Genomic DNA, 15,770 nt, shown 5'->3' with positions numbered 1-15,770 from the left:
AATCCTGTTTTTCTGTACAGTATTTCAACAATACTGTGTGAAGAGGAAAGTTATGACAACCTTTCACACTGCTTTTGAGGATACTGCAAAATATTTTCCTGTGCTCACTGTATTGCTTTTTTATGTACATTACATGCTTCTTTATGTATATATCACCTATTTATGATTCCATACCATTGTGATAACTCTTGTATATAAATTGTCCAAGTGAAATTAATGCAGTTTTTAATGGTCTTCTAATTTACTTACTTTAATTTTGCACTTGGAAATAAGGAGAGCCAATAGAATGTGCCAGGTCATCAGATGAGAATAGCTAGGATTCTTTTTTAAAGGTTGCATTTTAAGATAACAAGGCAGGATATTCGTAATAATAGAAAGATACTAAGTGATCTTGGAGAAACACACCAGTCTTCAAACATGTCTGCCTGAAGTGTTTATTGAAAAAAAATGTAGGAGCATTCTAGAATTTTTGTAGAATAAACATTTGGTATCATTGCTTTACATTGCTATGCCAGTCTGATTAGAAGCAATTCTCACTGAGGTCAGTGAGATTTGCTCCTAGGTAAGTTGTTATTGGATTATAGTCTTAAAGATAACACAAATAATTAAAGAAGCTTTCAATTCATCACTAGACACACCTGTTCCTAAATTCACCCTGCTCCATAACACTGGAAGTGCATGGCACTGCAGGAAAGTGTGCAGAGATCTTTGCAAAACACTCACTGTGCATATGGACATTTGAATAGTGACTTTTAAAGGGTAACAGGTCAGTGTTGCACTGTAACAGCAACCCATTCATATATATTAAAAAAAAGAGACAGAGAAAAGGTAGAGCATAGAAAACACAGCTATTACTTTGAGAAGTCTTGCCCTCTCTATCCATGCACCAGAAGTAATCCGAGGCTTCCCTGGCAACAACCAGACCATGCCACATTGCTCCTACTTATTGATCATTCTTGCAATGAAGCACCCTCTAACTAGTTACTGAATCGTAGTGGGGAATTTTATTTGTTTATTTTATTGGATTTATAGTCTGCCTTTCTCCCAAAATGGGATTCAAAGGAAAGGGAGGGACATCAATTATTTCCAGAATGAAAGAAAAAAAGATCACATTCCCAATGACTGTGCAGTACAACAACACTGGGAGAACTATGGCATCTTCTGATAAAGTTAGGCTAAAAGTGGGACTAAACCATGCTATGATGGTATAATGGCATGGTGTGATAAAGACCTTAATATGCACAAAAAGATGCTATGGCAGGTTGTGGGGATTATAAGCTTCAGTGTAGAAGCAAAACATAGATCCATAAAAAAAGTTTGTGTCTCACTTTGAACAAACCTGTCACTGTGGTTGGGACGGAGTGGATGTACAGAGTTTTTAAAGCAGGTGAGAGAGCTGACACAATGCAGAAGTCAGATGAAGATTTACTGTATATACTTATGTATAAGTAAAAATTGTAGTAAAAAAATTGACCCCAAAAATCTGAGTCAACTTATCCATGGGTCAGTTTTAAATACTGTACTTTTGAACCAACTTTTTTTTCTTTGCTTCATTCTTCAGATTCTTTGTTACAGGCTCCTAAATTTTATGGTCATATCAAAGTCCATAATTTTGTCCCCAAAACCTGCCCTCAATTTATATATGTGTGTTAAATTATAGATGTGTATATACAGTAGTATATATGGTAGTTTCAATAGAATATAACTGATATCTCTCCTTTGCTGGCATCCCTTCACTGGCTCCCACTCCCTTTCCGCATTCAGTATAAGCTCCTGCTGTCCACATTTAAAGCCCTCCATAGGCTGGCCCCTCCTTACTTATCAGACCTTATTTCTCCTCACCTTCCCACTAGGGCCCTCCGTTCTGGTAGTCAAGGTCTGCTGTCTCAGCCCAGGATTTCCTCTGCCCCATCTCGGATTCATCCCTTTGCACTTGCTGCTCCTCACTCCTGGAACCCTCTTCCCCCGCGACCAAGAGCCATCACTTCTTTAACCAGCTTCAAAACGGAGTTGAAGACCATCCTGTTCAGAGAAGCATTCCCAGGCATTGCATAGTTGTCACTTGCCTCCCTGGATGAAGATTAACCATCCATTATGAAACCAAGCCGTCCCTCCAGTCCACCTGCCTTGGTCCAGGCCTTGGCGGTAGAGAGGAACTGCTGGCCCTCATCCCCTTCCCCACCACTACTCCCTTCTCCTTTTGTGTCGTGTATTTTTAGATTGTAAGCCTGAGGGCAGGGAACCTCTAATTAAAAAGACTGTATGTACAGTGCTGTGTAAATTTACAGCACTTTATAAATAAAGGATGGTAATAATAATAATAATAATAATAATAAAGTAACACATCTAAAATTGTTTATATAACTGTGTACAAATTGTGGGCTTCTTTATCTTTTGGAACAACAACCTTAAAATGTATGTGCATTATACAACCATGGTAGTGGACAGTGAAATAACCTTTAACTCAGTTTATGAACATATATTGTCTTTTGCAAGTGGTCCTGAGACCTTACATTTAGTTTTTATTCTAAACGTAATATGGCAAGTGGCCCTAAAGGGATTTTAAAAACAGGACTGGGGAAACACTGGTCACAAAATAAATAACTTCATGTTTCCCACCTTTTTACATGTCTGAAGAGTCCAGTCCATGCAAAGCTGTTTTATACCAGGTCAAATGCTAGAACTATTAGTCCTAGCCACCAAGCAGTTCCCCCAGCCATTTTGCCATACCCAAGACCTCAAGGTTCTTCATTCTGGGAACAAAGAATACCTGAAAACAGTTAATCATTACTCCTGGAGCAGCAGTTTTGCAAGAAATGCCAGTCCAAAATGAGAAAGTAAAGGTTTTAGGTTAATTCTGCTTGGGCTTTTCTTACAATTGTTGGCCAATTTTGAAGGTTTGCAGCCTGGCACAGGTAAATATTTTGTCTGCTTCATCTGCTGCATTTAATCTACAGTCACTGAACAGTAACTCTTATGTTAAATACATCATGTTCAACACAAAGGAAAGTATGAAAATGATCCTTCTCTACTTAAAGGTGAAGGGAAAAAAAGTGAAATTAAGCTAGTTCCCTTCCCTGTTAGCTGAGGGCTAAAATTCAGAACCATGGACAGCGAACCTGGAAACAGAATCTAAGGTTAGATCTATCTGCTGATTTAAACCCACTTCTTTCAGGATTTACAGCCAGGCTCAGACAGGGCTTGGGGAACCATAACATAGCCATCTTTGAGACTGTTCTCACCCTCATTTCTACTGGTTCTCTACCTAAATCCTGAGACAAAGAGAGCAGGTTTTGCAGGAAACAGCTGTGAGAAGCAATTCAGTATACCCTAAAGTTGCAAGTGTTTCTCATTAGCTCTACAGGCCCCTATTGTTGTAGGTTGCAACGTTTCTAGCCTGTTTTTCTGTTCTTCTCATTGACCAGAACATTTTTTGTAACCATATTGGCAATCAAAACTTTTCATGTTCATGTGCTGTTGATTTACAAGTGTGTATACCAAACTGATGTTATAAAACATTTGATGTTATCAATAAAGTTGCTCCTTTTGCAAATGAAAAGCTCTGGTATGTCTATGCTTCCCTTGGGAGGATGGTCCTTGACCCATGCTAATTTTTGTCCCCTTCCTAGGCTGGCTCAGGGTTCACCCTCAATACCATGTTCCTAAGGCGAAACCCAGTGGGATTCGGGTGTTCCAGAATTTGCGCAACAAGTGCAGTAGCAAAGTATGAAGGGATTTCTACAGGGTGAAAGAGATTCTGGATTTCCTATTGTCCACACACATAGGTTCATCATAAGATAGCTGACCATGCCTCTTTTATCCTTAGACAGATTGTTTTATGAGGTTAGTCATGCTTCACCAACTAGAAAGGGAAGATGGCAGGAAATGGAAGATCCATACATATCTCCTAATAAGCCTTTCATGCAGCCTCCATATATGCTAAATATGGGAACAAAAATGAACTTTGTTAAACCATACAAAGTGTCCAACTCTGAAAGAATCTTGTCCTGTACCATATTTTCATTCATTTTGGTATCCGTGTCAGAAAAAAAAATCCACAGTTAGTTGATTCTCCTCCCATGTACTTTAACAATATTGTTTGTTCCATAACAATAACAAGACTTAAATTCAAAATCATACCAGTGGCCAACCACTAGTAAGATAGGATTTTGTTCCCCTCCTTTGTGCAGTCATGAAGGCCTCTTCTGAATAGTTTCCTCTGGGAGCTACAGAGGAAAGAGAGATGTGCTCTCTCTTGATTCTGTTAAAAGAAACAGCTCCATCTGTGAAACAACCCCTTTGGATCTTGGCCCAAGACCTCAAGAATAATATTCTGGCGTTTTAGGTCTGTAGACATTATGCACACTCCTGCTAAAACAGAAGATGGCATTCAACAGTGAGTGTATGTATGTGTGAGACTGAATGAGAGCATATGCATTTCTGTGTCACCAGAACTTTGCAGGCTGCCTCACTATTCATCATATTTCTGTTGGCATAGGCATCTAGTTTTATCTCCCAGGATGGTTTCTCACTTCTTTTCAGCAAAGACAAAAAATCTGAATGCAAAAGATCTAATATAAAATATACCTCCTGCAGGATATCACTGTACACATTAGAACCTATCATCATATCAACAAGTCATCATGATCCAGCCCGCCACGAGGAATAAAATACAATTTCAATTAGTCACCATTTATTTCAGTGTTTTAAATTGACTTTGAATATATTCCCATTTTCTAAATATTTTAAAGAGAAGTTATTCACTATTCACTGACTTGCCTTTTCAGTTTATATTTTCCAGAAAAAAATGGTATATCTATTTAATTAAATTCTATGTGTCTGCAAAAATCACATAGCTTTCGGCTGAATAGTGAATCCATTTGGGTAGAATTGGGAGATGTTTTGTACATACATATAAGATCCACATATATTATTTTGTAAAAATTGCATATACTTGAAGGGACAGCAATTTGTATTTATACCACATACTAAGAGATATTCCTATCAGAGAATAAACATATGAAACACCCTCTTAATATACAGCTTAAAAATTTGGAAATTGTATTTTAAGGGCATTCTTAAGGACAAAACAAGGAGAAAAACAAATAAACTCAGAACCATTCATACACAGCAAAAACAAAAAGACAAACAAAAACAAAAATCCAGGAGAAGATTTTAACGACCTTTAACCAAGATAACATTAAAGACTTCATACCTTTTCACTTTCTTTAGATGATTATAAAAATATATTTAATAAATGTTTATACTGTGATTTTATCTATCATTTTCTATTGAAAATATATATTTCCATTGAGTGATAAATCTGGAAACAAATTGTTCATATATTGTAACTACATGGAGGAATGTATGACATGCAACTTTTCAGCCATACAAATGGAAAGGTATAGATGCGCACGTTTATGTTTGTGGAAGGGCTGGTCCATGTAATTTTAACAAAAGTTGAGTGCTTGCAAGTAGTTTTAGTCCTTACGATATAGGTGTACCTCAGATTTAAATACATCTTGAAAGAAATCTTCTCTGCTCAGTGGTTTCAGATGTTGCCAAAACTCCCCTTTCTGCTAGATGCCTATCTGCACTTGCTCTTTGTGATGTTGAAAGCAGAACATGGACAGCAAAAAATTATCAGCTCTGTGTGCAAGTTCCTTTCAAATGTGAAGCACCTCCAGGTGAACATAGAAACTTAGAAGCATTCGGTAGGTGCCCCATTTCAGATCTATCAAGATTAAATTACTAAAAGGGCTCTCATATAGTATCTACTGAACAGACACAAAATCCACACCAGGTAAAAATGGTATCATTGCAGGTTTTAAAAAAGGAATCTTTTTTTTTTTTTTTTGCTGGTTAAGCAAAATTTTGTCCCTTTGTAAATGGTATTCCAGGCTTTTGCCACCTTACTAATATTCAAAGGGACTTTACCAAACAAACATCCATGAAGCCTCTTCATAGTGACTCTGCCTGACCAGCACATGCCTTGTTGCTTGAGGGCACTTATCTACAGTCTAGGATTTCAACAGAGCTCTGAAAGCTTACTAGCAAGCCTATTAGGAGTGACATAAAAGAATGAACACCACAGCTATGGCAAGTCCAAAAGAAAAAGAAAGATATACTTTATGGCTGCTTTCCCATAATACATAAAGAGCAACCTCCCCAACAAACCATAAAATTAGCATTTTCCCCAGAAATAATTTTGAAAGCAAAGTATGTTTCTTGCGATCCTGCAAACATGACCTCACATGCCAAATTGGAGTGTGCTTATATGAATGAACTTGAATCTGTTGGACTTGCAAACAGGTTCTCAAAATATTAGCATCTATTCAATGCATTTTGATCAATTACATTCTGGCTTTTTAAAAACTTTTTACTGGCTTAAAAAGGAAAAGGTAGCAAAATTTGAATTACAGTTGAATTATACTGAATTTCAGCAATAGAAAAATAAATAAGATATTAATGATTGCAAGCCATGTAGACCTGTCTACTGACACAATGGTAGTTGAAAGGATCAGCTGTCTTAGAAGATGTTCTTTTGTCTGCTAGTCTGCTTATCTGTCTGTCTGCTTAACACACATTGCCTTTGAATAGCTTTAGCCTTGAAACTATTCACTGTAAACTCTTAAGTGGTAAGAACCGTGGCATTCTTGCATGGTTAAATTCATCTTATGTCTCTTTTGTTTGCATGCTGTTCATATCCACTCCTATTGTATATCACAAATGTTTGAGTATATAGTATTGCTACATAATAACAGTATAAATGCATTGCACTGTCCCTATTTGTGAGATATGTGTAATTGTGCATGGCCTTCAGAGCATGCAGATGTGCTCATTTCTTGTACAGAGCAGCATATATATCCCATGCAGAGTCTGGATGATGTAGTCCAGTAGATCTATGAAAGTTTTGTAGAGGTACAGATATTTTAGAGCTTTTACTTTTAGGTATATTTTTATATGGCTATTACTAGTTTATAACTGGAAGGACTAAAGTATCTAAAGTATCCGATGCCTGATAAATTAACTCAATTTCTGTATGTCAGTCTGGTCTGTCTTATCAATAGATGTTGGTTGACACAGCTATTTCCTCTCTCTCTAGCCTATGTTACCAACCCCCTTTTTTTGCATTATACTGATAATTTGTGCCCATTGCTCATTGATGGATAATAGCATGATTCTGCTTGAATGCAAGTGAAAGTCACTAAAATGCTCTCCCATTTCTGTTGATTGGATGATGCAGCAAAGCAAGCAGGGAAAGATGACAATAGCCCCAAGACAGGGGGGAAAAAGCAGTAAAAGTGACATTTTCCATAGAATTGTATTTTGAAAATGTCTTTTAAATGTTTTGTTTTTAAATTAAAATATTGGTTGGCCTACCGAAAATAAGTATGCCACAATAAAACTGCCATAGTTAAAGAAAGATTTCCTGTGATGGAAAGAATAAATGTTTTAGAGTGTGAAGCAGGAGTACAAAGTTCTAATCATAAATTCTGCATAACTTCATTGTGCAGAACAGCTGATAACAATTATCTATTGCATGTTGTTCGAAACAACCGGTGGGGATAATTCATTATATAGAGACATATACAGAAGATTTTTAAATAAATGAGTAACAGTAAGCTACTCAATAATTAAATTAATTTTGCAAGTAATTACTCTGAACTTGATATCCAAACAAATAAATTTTAACACTTGGCATCACAAAAATGTGACAGCCTTTTATCCTTTCCAACACTTCAGCTTGTTCACACGTACAAGTAAGCACTAAGTTGTCATTGTTCATTTGGCCAAGAATTCTTACAACTTCCATACCAGCAATTCAACTATTACAAAGTAAACATAACAATACAACCTATATATTTGGAATTTAGTTAACAATAAAATAAATATTTATGTCAAACTCTTTTTCTTGATTGCACATTTTATACTGGAAGCTAAATGGTCACAAAACATGAAAAGAAATATCAATTACTTTTTTTTGTAATCTACCATCAAATTCTAATACATCAAGAAGGTAGCCACTCTAAGCCACCAAGGCTTTAATTTTCAAGGAAGTCAATGAAAGTTTTCCGAATACTTTTACGGTTATACAAAGTTTCACATCCATGCTGAGCTATTCACCATTGTATAGCCACAGTCTTGAAGTGGGCCGGGATGATATTAGCAATTAATTGAGGGAGAAACTATCCAGTGTGGTTTTAAAATTCCGAGATGGAAGTATTAACATAAACTTTACGTGTTTATAGTATGAATAGGAAGTTGCAGTTCCTGAAGCTGGGAAGAGCAGAAAGAAGGAATAAGGGTATCTTCCATTTTAGAAATGCTGAGGCACAAAACACAGTCACTTCTAGTATTTTCATACATGAAATCCTTTTTCCTGTATGTGCATCATGTGTAATCGTAAAGTCTGTAAACTGCTCACTATTCGTCTCTGGTGTCCAATAAGTACAACACCAATTCTTCTAATGTCACTGCAAAACAAAGATAAGTTTAGGAATGAGACTGGCAGAAGCAGGTTGAGAAAACATGGTCAACCCACCAAATATTTTGCATGATCTCTGAAATGATTTAAATGGGATGCAAGTTTTGAGATGTTACATTTAAAAGAGAGCCAGGAAAGCCACACAAAAACTATCTTGGAGTTAGTAATTTGCCCCAAAAGATACTCTGTCATCAGTCTGAATGCTGTTTTAACATTATTTTTGGTTGTCAAAATTACTTTTTGACTGTAGTTTTCATTATGATTTTAAAAATTATTTCTGTAACATTATTTAATTTAGATATTGTAAAATGACTTGTAAGGTGGGCTGTTAATATATTCTCTCTCTCTGTCTGTGTGTGCATGCACGTGCACACACACATACACTTGTGTGTACAAGAAAAAGTGTGTTTGAGGGAATTTACCTTAAAAAAGAGAAGGAAATGAATGACCCAGCTATGGTGCCAAGAATATGGGATAATCCTGAGAGAGAAGATGGTGAGTTCAAGATATGGGTTTGTTTTCTAAAGTTCAGCCCCCTCATGTGCCTTGTATTCCAGATTATGGACAAATTGTATATTTTAGATGTGAGAATTTGCCATTCTCTTGGAGCAGTAAAATAAGTTCAAAGGTGTGATTTGTATTCTGAGGCTCAGACTCTACCTTTTGCCTTGTATTGCAGGATTTCACTTTCAGCTGCAATAGTTTGCGTTCTGTGTCTTGTGAGTACTATTTGGCATTGAAGCTATTTCATTTCCTCATGAACTACTGCATTTCCTCATAATTCCAAATGTGCTCACTAGCACAGAAAAATTGAGGACTTCTGTATGCTTACAGGATAGTATACTTACTCAATAGTCATTCTTGAAACAAGATCCATAGTTGTGTACCCTGCTGCCATGAAGTTAGTTTTGTACTGGCCCATTTTTATTGAGTCCAGCCAATCGCTGACTGATACAAAGAAAGGATATTCTGGAATTTCACCAGGTGAATCTGGCATTCTGCAGAAAGAAATGTAGGTGCAAAACATGAAAAGAAATGGACAAGAAAACCCTCCAGGATATTAATGATTTTGTTTTCTGACATCTTATTTCTTAAGTTACATGAAAAATAAATCAAGCAGTAAAGTTCAGATTCTAATCTAAGAACACAGTCATTTTCACAACAGTAGATCGTTCTTATATCACAAGTTGCTTTGTAGCTTTAGTTTCATTAAAAGAAACAACTCAGGTTTCAGAGCAAAATAAAACATTTTTTCTATTTGATTTAATATAATTAAACAACCCCCCCCACACACTTTGTAACCTTTTATACAACTATGTGCATGTAAATTGAACTGAATGGAGTTTTATGCTGAGTCATATGTCTAGTACTATAAAACATTAGACTACAATTTTTAGAAGAAAGGGAACTACACAGTTTCTACAAGTTGTGGATATTGAATTCCTATGGGGTAAGAATGCTGAAGAACTCTGGCCTGTATCCTCACCTCCAAGATTTAATACATGTATCATATAACTAAAATATTTATTTTGGATATTGTTGCTTTACTATTTTGTCTTTTATTGTTCAGAATGGTACATTATTTGTATCATATGAGTATCCAATTGTCACGTAAGGGGTACACTTTCACATGGAACAAATACTGAACTAAAAGTTAATGGTGCTTTGATATGTAACATATTTATCATACTGTCAGTAGTATAAAGACCAGACAAAGACTTTCAACTCATCTCCTTATTTTCAGTGTATGTTCCTTCTATGATAAACCAGTTAAAAACACTTGTTTTACAATTAAGAAGCTAGGGAAATAAATAACAAGTGGTGTTAAATAGCTTTATTTCTGCACTGTGGATATAAGTCTTAAAGGGGTTAAAATCCCATATAAAGGTTCTAACAGAGAGAGAAAGCCAGTTTTCCTTACCAGAAAGCTTCACAGATCCTGCTATTAGATCTGATACGAAAGGTTATTTTACATATTTGAGAACTTGTTATATTTTTAACTTTGCTTATTCTTCTTGTGCTATGATTGAACAGCTGTTAAAATTTGTAAGATTTTCTTACAAGTAAAGAAACTGTATAACTGTGGCTGAGAAGTTGTCTCTGGCATAAACCATGTGGATCACAGCATTTGCACAGGGGTGACACTTGGTCTGGGAAAAGACTGGGAATGTTAAATTAACCATCTAGTCTAGCACTGGCAAAGTACAGAGCATATTTTTTCAGAAGAACTCTATATTAAGGCATATGTTCCCCCAGTCGCATGGTCTATACAGTGGGCCTTGGAATCTGCTGGGATTTGGTTCCAGCCCCCCCCCCCCCCCCGATACCAAAATCTATGGATGCTCAAGTCCTATTATACACAGTGGCATAATAAAATGGTGTCCGTGATATAAAATGGCAAAATCAAGGTTTGCTTTTTGGGATTATATATTTTAAAAATATTTTCAAGCTGTGGATGGTGAAATCCATGGATAAAAAAAATCTGTGGATATTGAATTAACTTATGAAAATTTCTAATAGAGGCTTCAAAATTACAAGAAACAAAACAAAACAATTTAGCAGAATCATAAAAATTGCACCAGGTAGCTGCAATAGTACCCATGGTGACATTCCATTCCACATTACCATCCTCTATGTGGACATGTCACTTGAAACACTGAAAACCCATTTCATGGGGAAAAAATAATCTGAACTTTCATTCATGCATCAAGTACAGGGTAAAATGAAAAAGGAAAAGTTAGAATGCCACCATGAAAGCTGATGGAAAGGAATGGGCCACTTTCATACTCAAACCTCTCATTTTGTGCATTAACATGGCTTTAAGTGGTAGCTGTCACATAAAGATCATATAGGTGAATCTTACATAAGTACATCCTCCACTAGCGTATGAAGAGAGCTTGGGTTGCGTATCAATTTATCTAGGAAGCTGACAATGTCAGTGAACTTCGGCCGATGGTTCCTTTCCTTTTGCCAGCAATGAAGCATTAGCTGGTGGAGAGAAGCTGGGCATCCCATGGGAGCAGGAAGCCTGTAACCTTCTTCTATGGACAGAATGACCTGAAGAGGAAAAGAGAGGGAGAAGCCAAAGTGACTCAAGCAATTCATGCAAGCAATTTCATATGCAAGTTAAAGAATGAGACCCCACATGCTCCACAGTTTCAGTGTTAGACTAGGGGACCATGCTTCAAATCCCTGCTCTGCCATGGAAACCCATGACCTTGAGCACATCACACTCTCTCAGCCTCACAGAAAGAGCCAAAGCCTCTCTGACCACATTTTGCTGAGAAAACCCCACAATAGGTTTGGCTCAGGGGTTTTCATGTGGGATTTTCTTGGCAAGATTTGTTCAGAGGATGTTCACTATTTCCTTCCTCTGAGGCTGAGAGCATGTGACTTGCCCAAGGTCACCCAGTGGGTTTCATGGTTGAGCCAGGAACTGAATCCTTGTCTCCAGACTCATAGTCAAACCACTATGCCACACTGATTCTCAATATATGCATTACAGAGTGATTTTATTTTGAAAATCTTTGTTGCACTATTAGCTGTATTAAAATTGAAGTCTTTTCTTGTAAAATTGTAAGCATTACTCTTCTTTCATGAGAGATTAATGAAATGGTTTGGTGGTTATTACAAAACCTGATGTCCCCTTTCTTTGGGATTAGAATATATCTTGAGCATTTCTAGTCTGTCAGCCACTATTTTGTTTTCCATATTTACTGAGAAAGTTTTGTTAGAACTTGGATGGATTCTGTCTCTATAGCATATCATCTGTTACTGGTGATTTACTTATTCCTTGTGCTTTGAGAACAGCTTCCACTTTTCTTTAGAAAATAGTAGGTTATCAAATGTTTCTTCCTGAAAGGAGTCTGTCATCCTCTAATCTCTTTTTAATAGTTCTTCCTTGTATTGTTTTCAACTTCTTTTTGTGTATGTTCTGATAATATAATAACTTCCTCTTTTGAATGTCCAGATCGCTGCTCCTCATTTAAATTTTCTTTTGATTTGTTAGATCTTGCAGAAGAGGTCTCCTGTTCTTCCCCTTTTGTTGGTCTCTTCTATATCTTTGCAAAGATTGTTATAATAGTTATCTTCATCTCTACACACAAATTGCTCAACAGTTACATTCAGGATTCTGACCCTATTTCTGTTACCTTTATTTTTGCTTTTTGTCTCTTTACTGTTTGAAGAGTATCATTAGTTATCCAATGAGGATTTTCTTTCCTTTGTCAACAGGATAGTCTTTTTGCTCTCTTGCCTGATAATGCGCCTGGTTTCAGTCACACTTCTGATTCCCAGTCAAGTAGGCTTACCGCTGCAAATCTGTTATTTTTATGGTCTTTGGATCCTGCAGGGATATTATTTAGGTTGTACTTTGGGACTGTGATTGATTTAGTGTACTTCCTTAGCTTTATTCTTATTTTTTTATATTACCCTGTACTGTTGGACATGATAAATTAGCCATGCTGATGAATACCCAATGTGGGTCCTAACTTCCATGACTATCTAATCTCCCTTTAAAGCCACTCAAGTTATCACTACAACTATCACTTCATTTTGAAGCAGTGAATTCTACAATTTAACTCTGTGCTATGTGAAGAATTAGTTCCTTATATTCATACTGAATCTCCCATTTTTCTTCCTCTTCATTCCAGCTTTTGCCTTTACTAGGCAGCACAAACTTTCTTGTCTTATGTGCCAATCTTTTAACTATTTCAAAGGTGGGGAAAAGTGAAGCCTGCATGCAGTTGCCCAGTCTGTAACTATTTGAAGACTTCAGAGGCCCTATATGGAATCATAGAATCATAGAGTTGGAAGATACCGCAAGGGCCATCCAGTCCAACCCCCTGCTGTGCAGGAAATCACAATCAAAGCATCCCTGACAGATGGCCATCTAGCCTCTGTTTAAAGACCTCTAAGGAAAGAGACTCCACTACACTCCCTTTTGAGCCTGTGTAGAAATGAATATCCCATGCCTGCCTTGAAATTCATCTTTGTTAGGAAAGGCTAGAGACAGTTTTTTAACTAATGAAAACTGATTAATCATATAAAAATTATCTGGGATGTTCATTACTAGGGTCTTCATAATGTGCATACCTCTTGCCAGGTGCTTAAATGCAACAGTCTTGGAGCTATGGTAGAGACACACACATGGAAACACTCACTCATTTTCGTTCATCACTGTAGACAGAAATGTGAGTTTACTGCCTCTTAGTTTAGTATTCTCATACTGAAACAAATGCAAAGCCAAATGGAGAAACTAAAAGTATTATACATTTTTGAATTTTATTTCTTTTAGTACTTGTTTTGTTTCTGCCCTGTATTTCTGTGTTTTACTAAAATATATTTGTTAAAAATATTTAATGCTCTTCTTGGTTGCCCCTCCATTCATTCTTTACATAATCTGTTTAGAAAAGATAAAATACAATTCTAATAAAATGAAACAAAAATAAATAAATTAATAAAATACATACTTTGTAATCAAATTGAGGGAACTTCTAAAAGCAAAGCATTGCAACAATTATTAAAATCTTGCTGAAACTGTATAGTTTCCCCCTGCTACCTTAAAGGCCAGTAATGAAGGAGTGAGCCTGTGAAGCAGTTTGAAGAAGGCTGTTAATTAAATGTTATAAAATGTACACCTGACAGAAATCTACCTGCTATATTTTGCATCGCTGAACACTTTTCAAGGGCAAACCCACAGACAGCAGTAATCTGCACGTGAGCAGACTGAGGCATGGGCAACTATGGACAAGGCTGCCTTGCACAGGAAAGGATGAAGTTGGCATCTCATTCAAGGCTGGCCATTGTTATCACCTGATCATCCCGGAGCAGTACTGGATCCAAGAACACTCCCGAACTGCATGTCTCATCTTCCAGAGGGAGTGCAACCTCACGAAAAGCAACGTGTTCACCCAATCCAGGGATAACTATCTCATTACCAAGAGGTCCTCCATCTTGTCTAGACAGTGCCATGGTTTAGTCACACATATCTAATATCTAGGCTATGGTTTACAATTTCCATAGCCTGCCTTGCGTCAAATGAAAAAGATCCAGAGCTGGGTTGCAGTGGCATCATTTAGGTTGGTGTCACCTAGTGAGGCAAGGGGGGGGGGGAAGAGTTGCCTTGACCTCCTCCTTCGCCACCTGCCTGCCCACTCAGACTGCTACTGAGGGGGGTATGCTGCAGTGCTGTGGCTTCTAGAGTGACCACCCCTCTGGAAAGGCTTTCAGGGTCCCTTGTGGCTGCAGTTATGCTGGACCATGAAGGCCCTTGCAGCCCCTCCCTCCAGGTGTCCTATTTTGCCCTTGGGAAGCAAGCCAAACTACCAGCTCCAAGCTTCAGTGTCTCAGGCAAGGAAATAGAGTAGTATCTTGGCTCCAAGAAGATTGCAAAGAAAACAGTGGTTCTTTAATCTAGTCATGAGTCAGCAGTCAGTCTGATACAGCAGTCCAAAGGGGGTAAACAGAAGATGCAGGCAGAGTTCAAGGCAACAGGCAATCAGTCCAGGAACAAGGCAACAGCAAGGCTTCTCTCAAGAAAGATGGATAGTTCTCAGCCTTTCTGGACTGAGGGAGGTGTTGGGATATTTATAGCCGATCTGGATCTCACAGGTGCTTTCTATTAGCAGCCTGATTTTTAATCACAGAGATTGTTTGTGTCTCTCCTTTTCCTGGTATCTCTCTGCGGTGGTAGATGCTGGCAAGTCTGCATTGTCCTGTGGGGAGGAAGCTGTTGTGAATGTGGCTCTGGTGCTGCTGGGAGCTAGGTCCCTGTGCTGGCTGCAGGCTCACCTCCTGGGGCAGCTCTGGCATAGTCCCCGGGCTCTCAGCCTCTTCATCTGATCCCTTAGAATCAGAGGACAAGCAGGGCATGACACCTGGAAACACCTTCAGGGTCAAGTTCAGCTGTAGCCCTGAAGGCACTGCCCCCCCTCCCCAGCTGCTGCTACTGGGGGAGGCAGCACTGTGGACTTCGGAGGGCCTGTTTAAGGTCTGGGGTGGCTGCTGAGTGAGTTGGAAAGTGCCTTTTCTAGCTTGCCCTTCTAACAGTGCCAATCCCTCTGAGTGCACCACCCTGCCGAGTTACAGACCCCTCTGGAATGTCACCTGGTGCAGCTTGTATCACCTGCATCCCCTCATGATGCTACTCCTGGGTTGTATCAATGTATTGATGAGAATCAATCTCAAACTACAGATGCCTCAGATAGATGTTAAAAGATATGGGAGACTATGAAATACATCTCCAAGAAATCACAAAAGCCAAGAGGCCAAACAATAGTTT

At 37.9% G+C, this 15,770-nt stretch overlaps 1 protein-coding gene across 2 annotated transcripts in view; it reads right to left on the bottom strand.

The window, feature by feature from the left end:
• Positions 1–2,345: 2,345 nt before the first annotated feature.
• Positions 2,346–15,770, bottom strand: part of EPHA6 (EPH receptor A6) — a 264,534-nt gene continuing 251,109 nt past the window's right edge. For both annotated transcript variants that reach the window (XM_042460426.1, XM_042460427.1), the window contains 3 exons: positions 11,352–11,545; positions 9,337–9,486; positions 2,346–8,477 (listed from right to left, as the gene is read on the bottom strand). In XM_042460426.1, the coding sequence (XP_042316360.1) occupies positions 8,363–8,477; positions 9,337–9,486; positions 11,352–11,545 (459 nt within the window). In that variant the 3' untranslated portion in view covers positions 2,346–8,362. The remainder of the gene's footprint in view (positions 8,478–9,336; positions 9,487–11,351; positions 11,546–15,770) is intronic.

This window comes from Sceloporus undulatus, chromosome 3 (genome assembly GCF_019175285.1).
Source record: "Sceloporus undulatus isolate JIND9_A2432 ecotype Alabama chromosome 3, SceUnd_v1.1, whole genome shotgun sequence".
Classification (NCBI taxonomy): domain Eukaryota; kingdom Metazoa; phylum Chordata; class Lepidosauria; order Squamata; family Phrynosomatidae; genus Sceloporus; species Sceloporus undulatus.
This window is presented reverse-complemented; position numbering and strand designations above follow the sequence as displayed.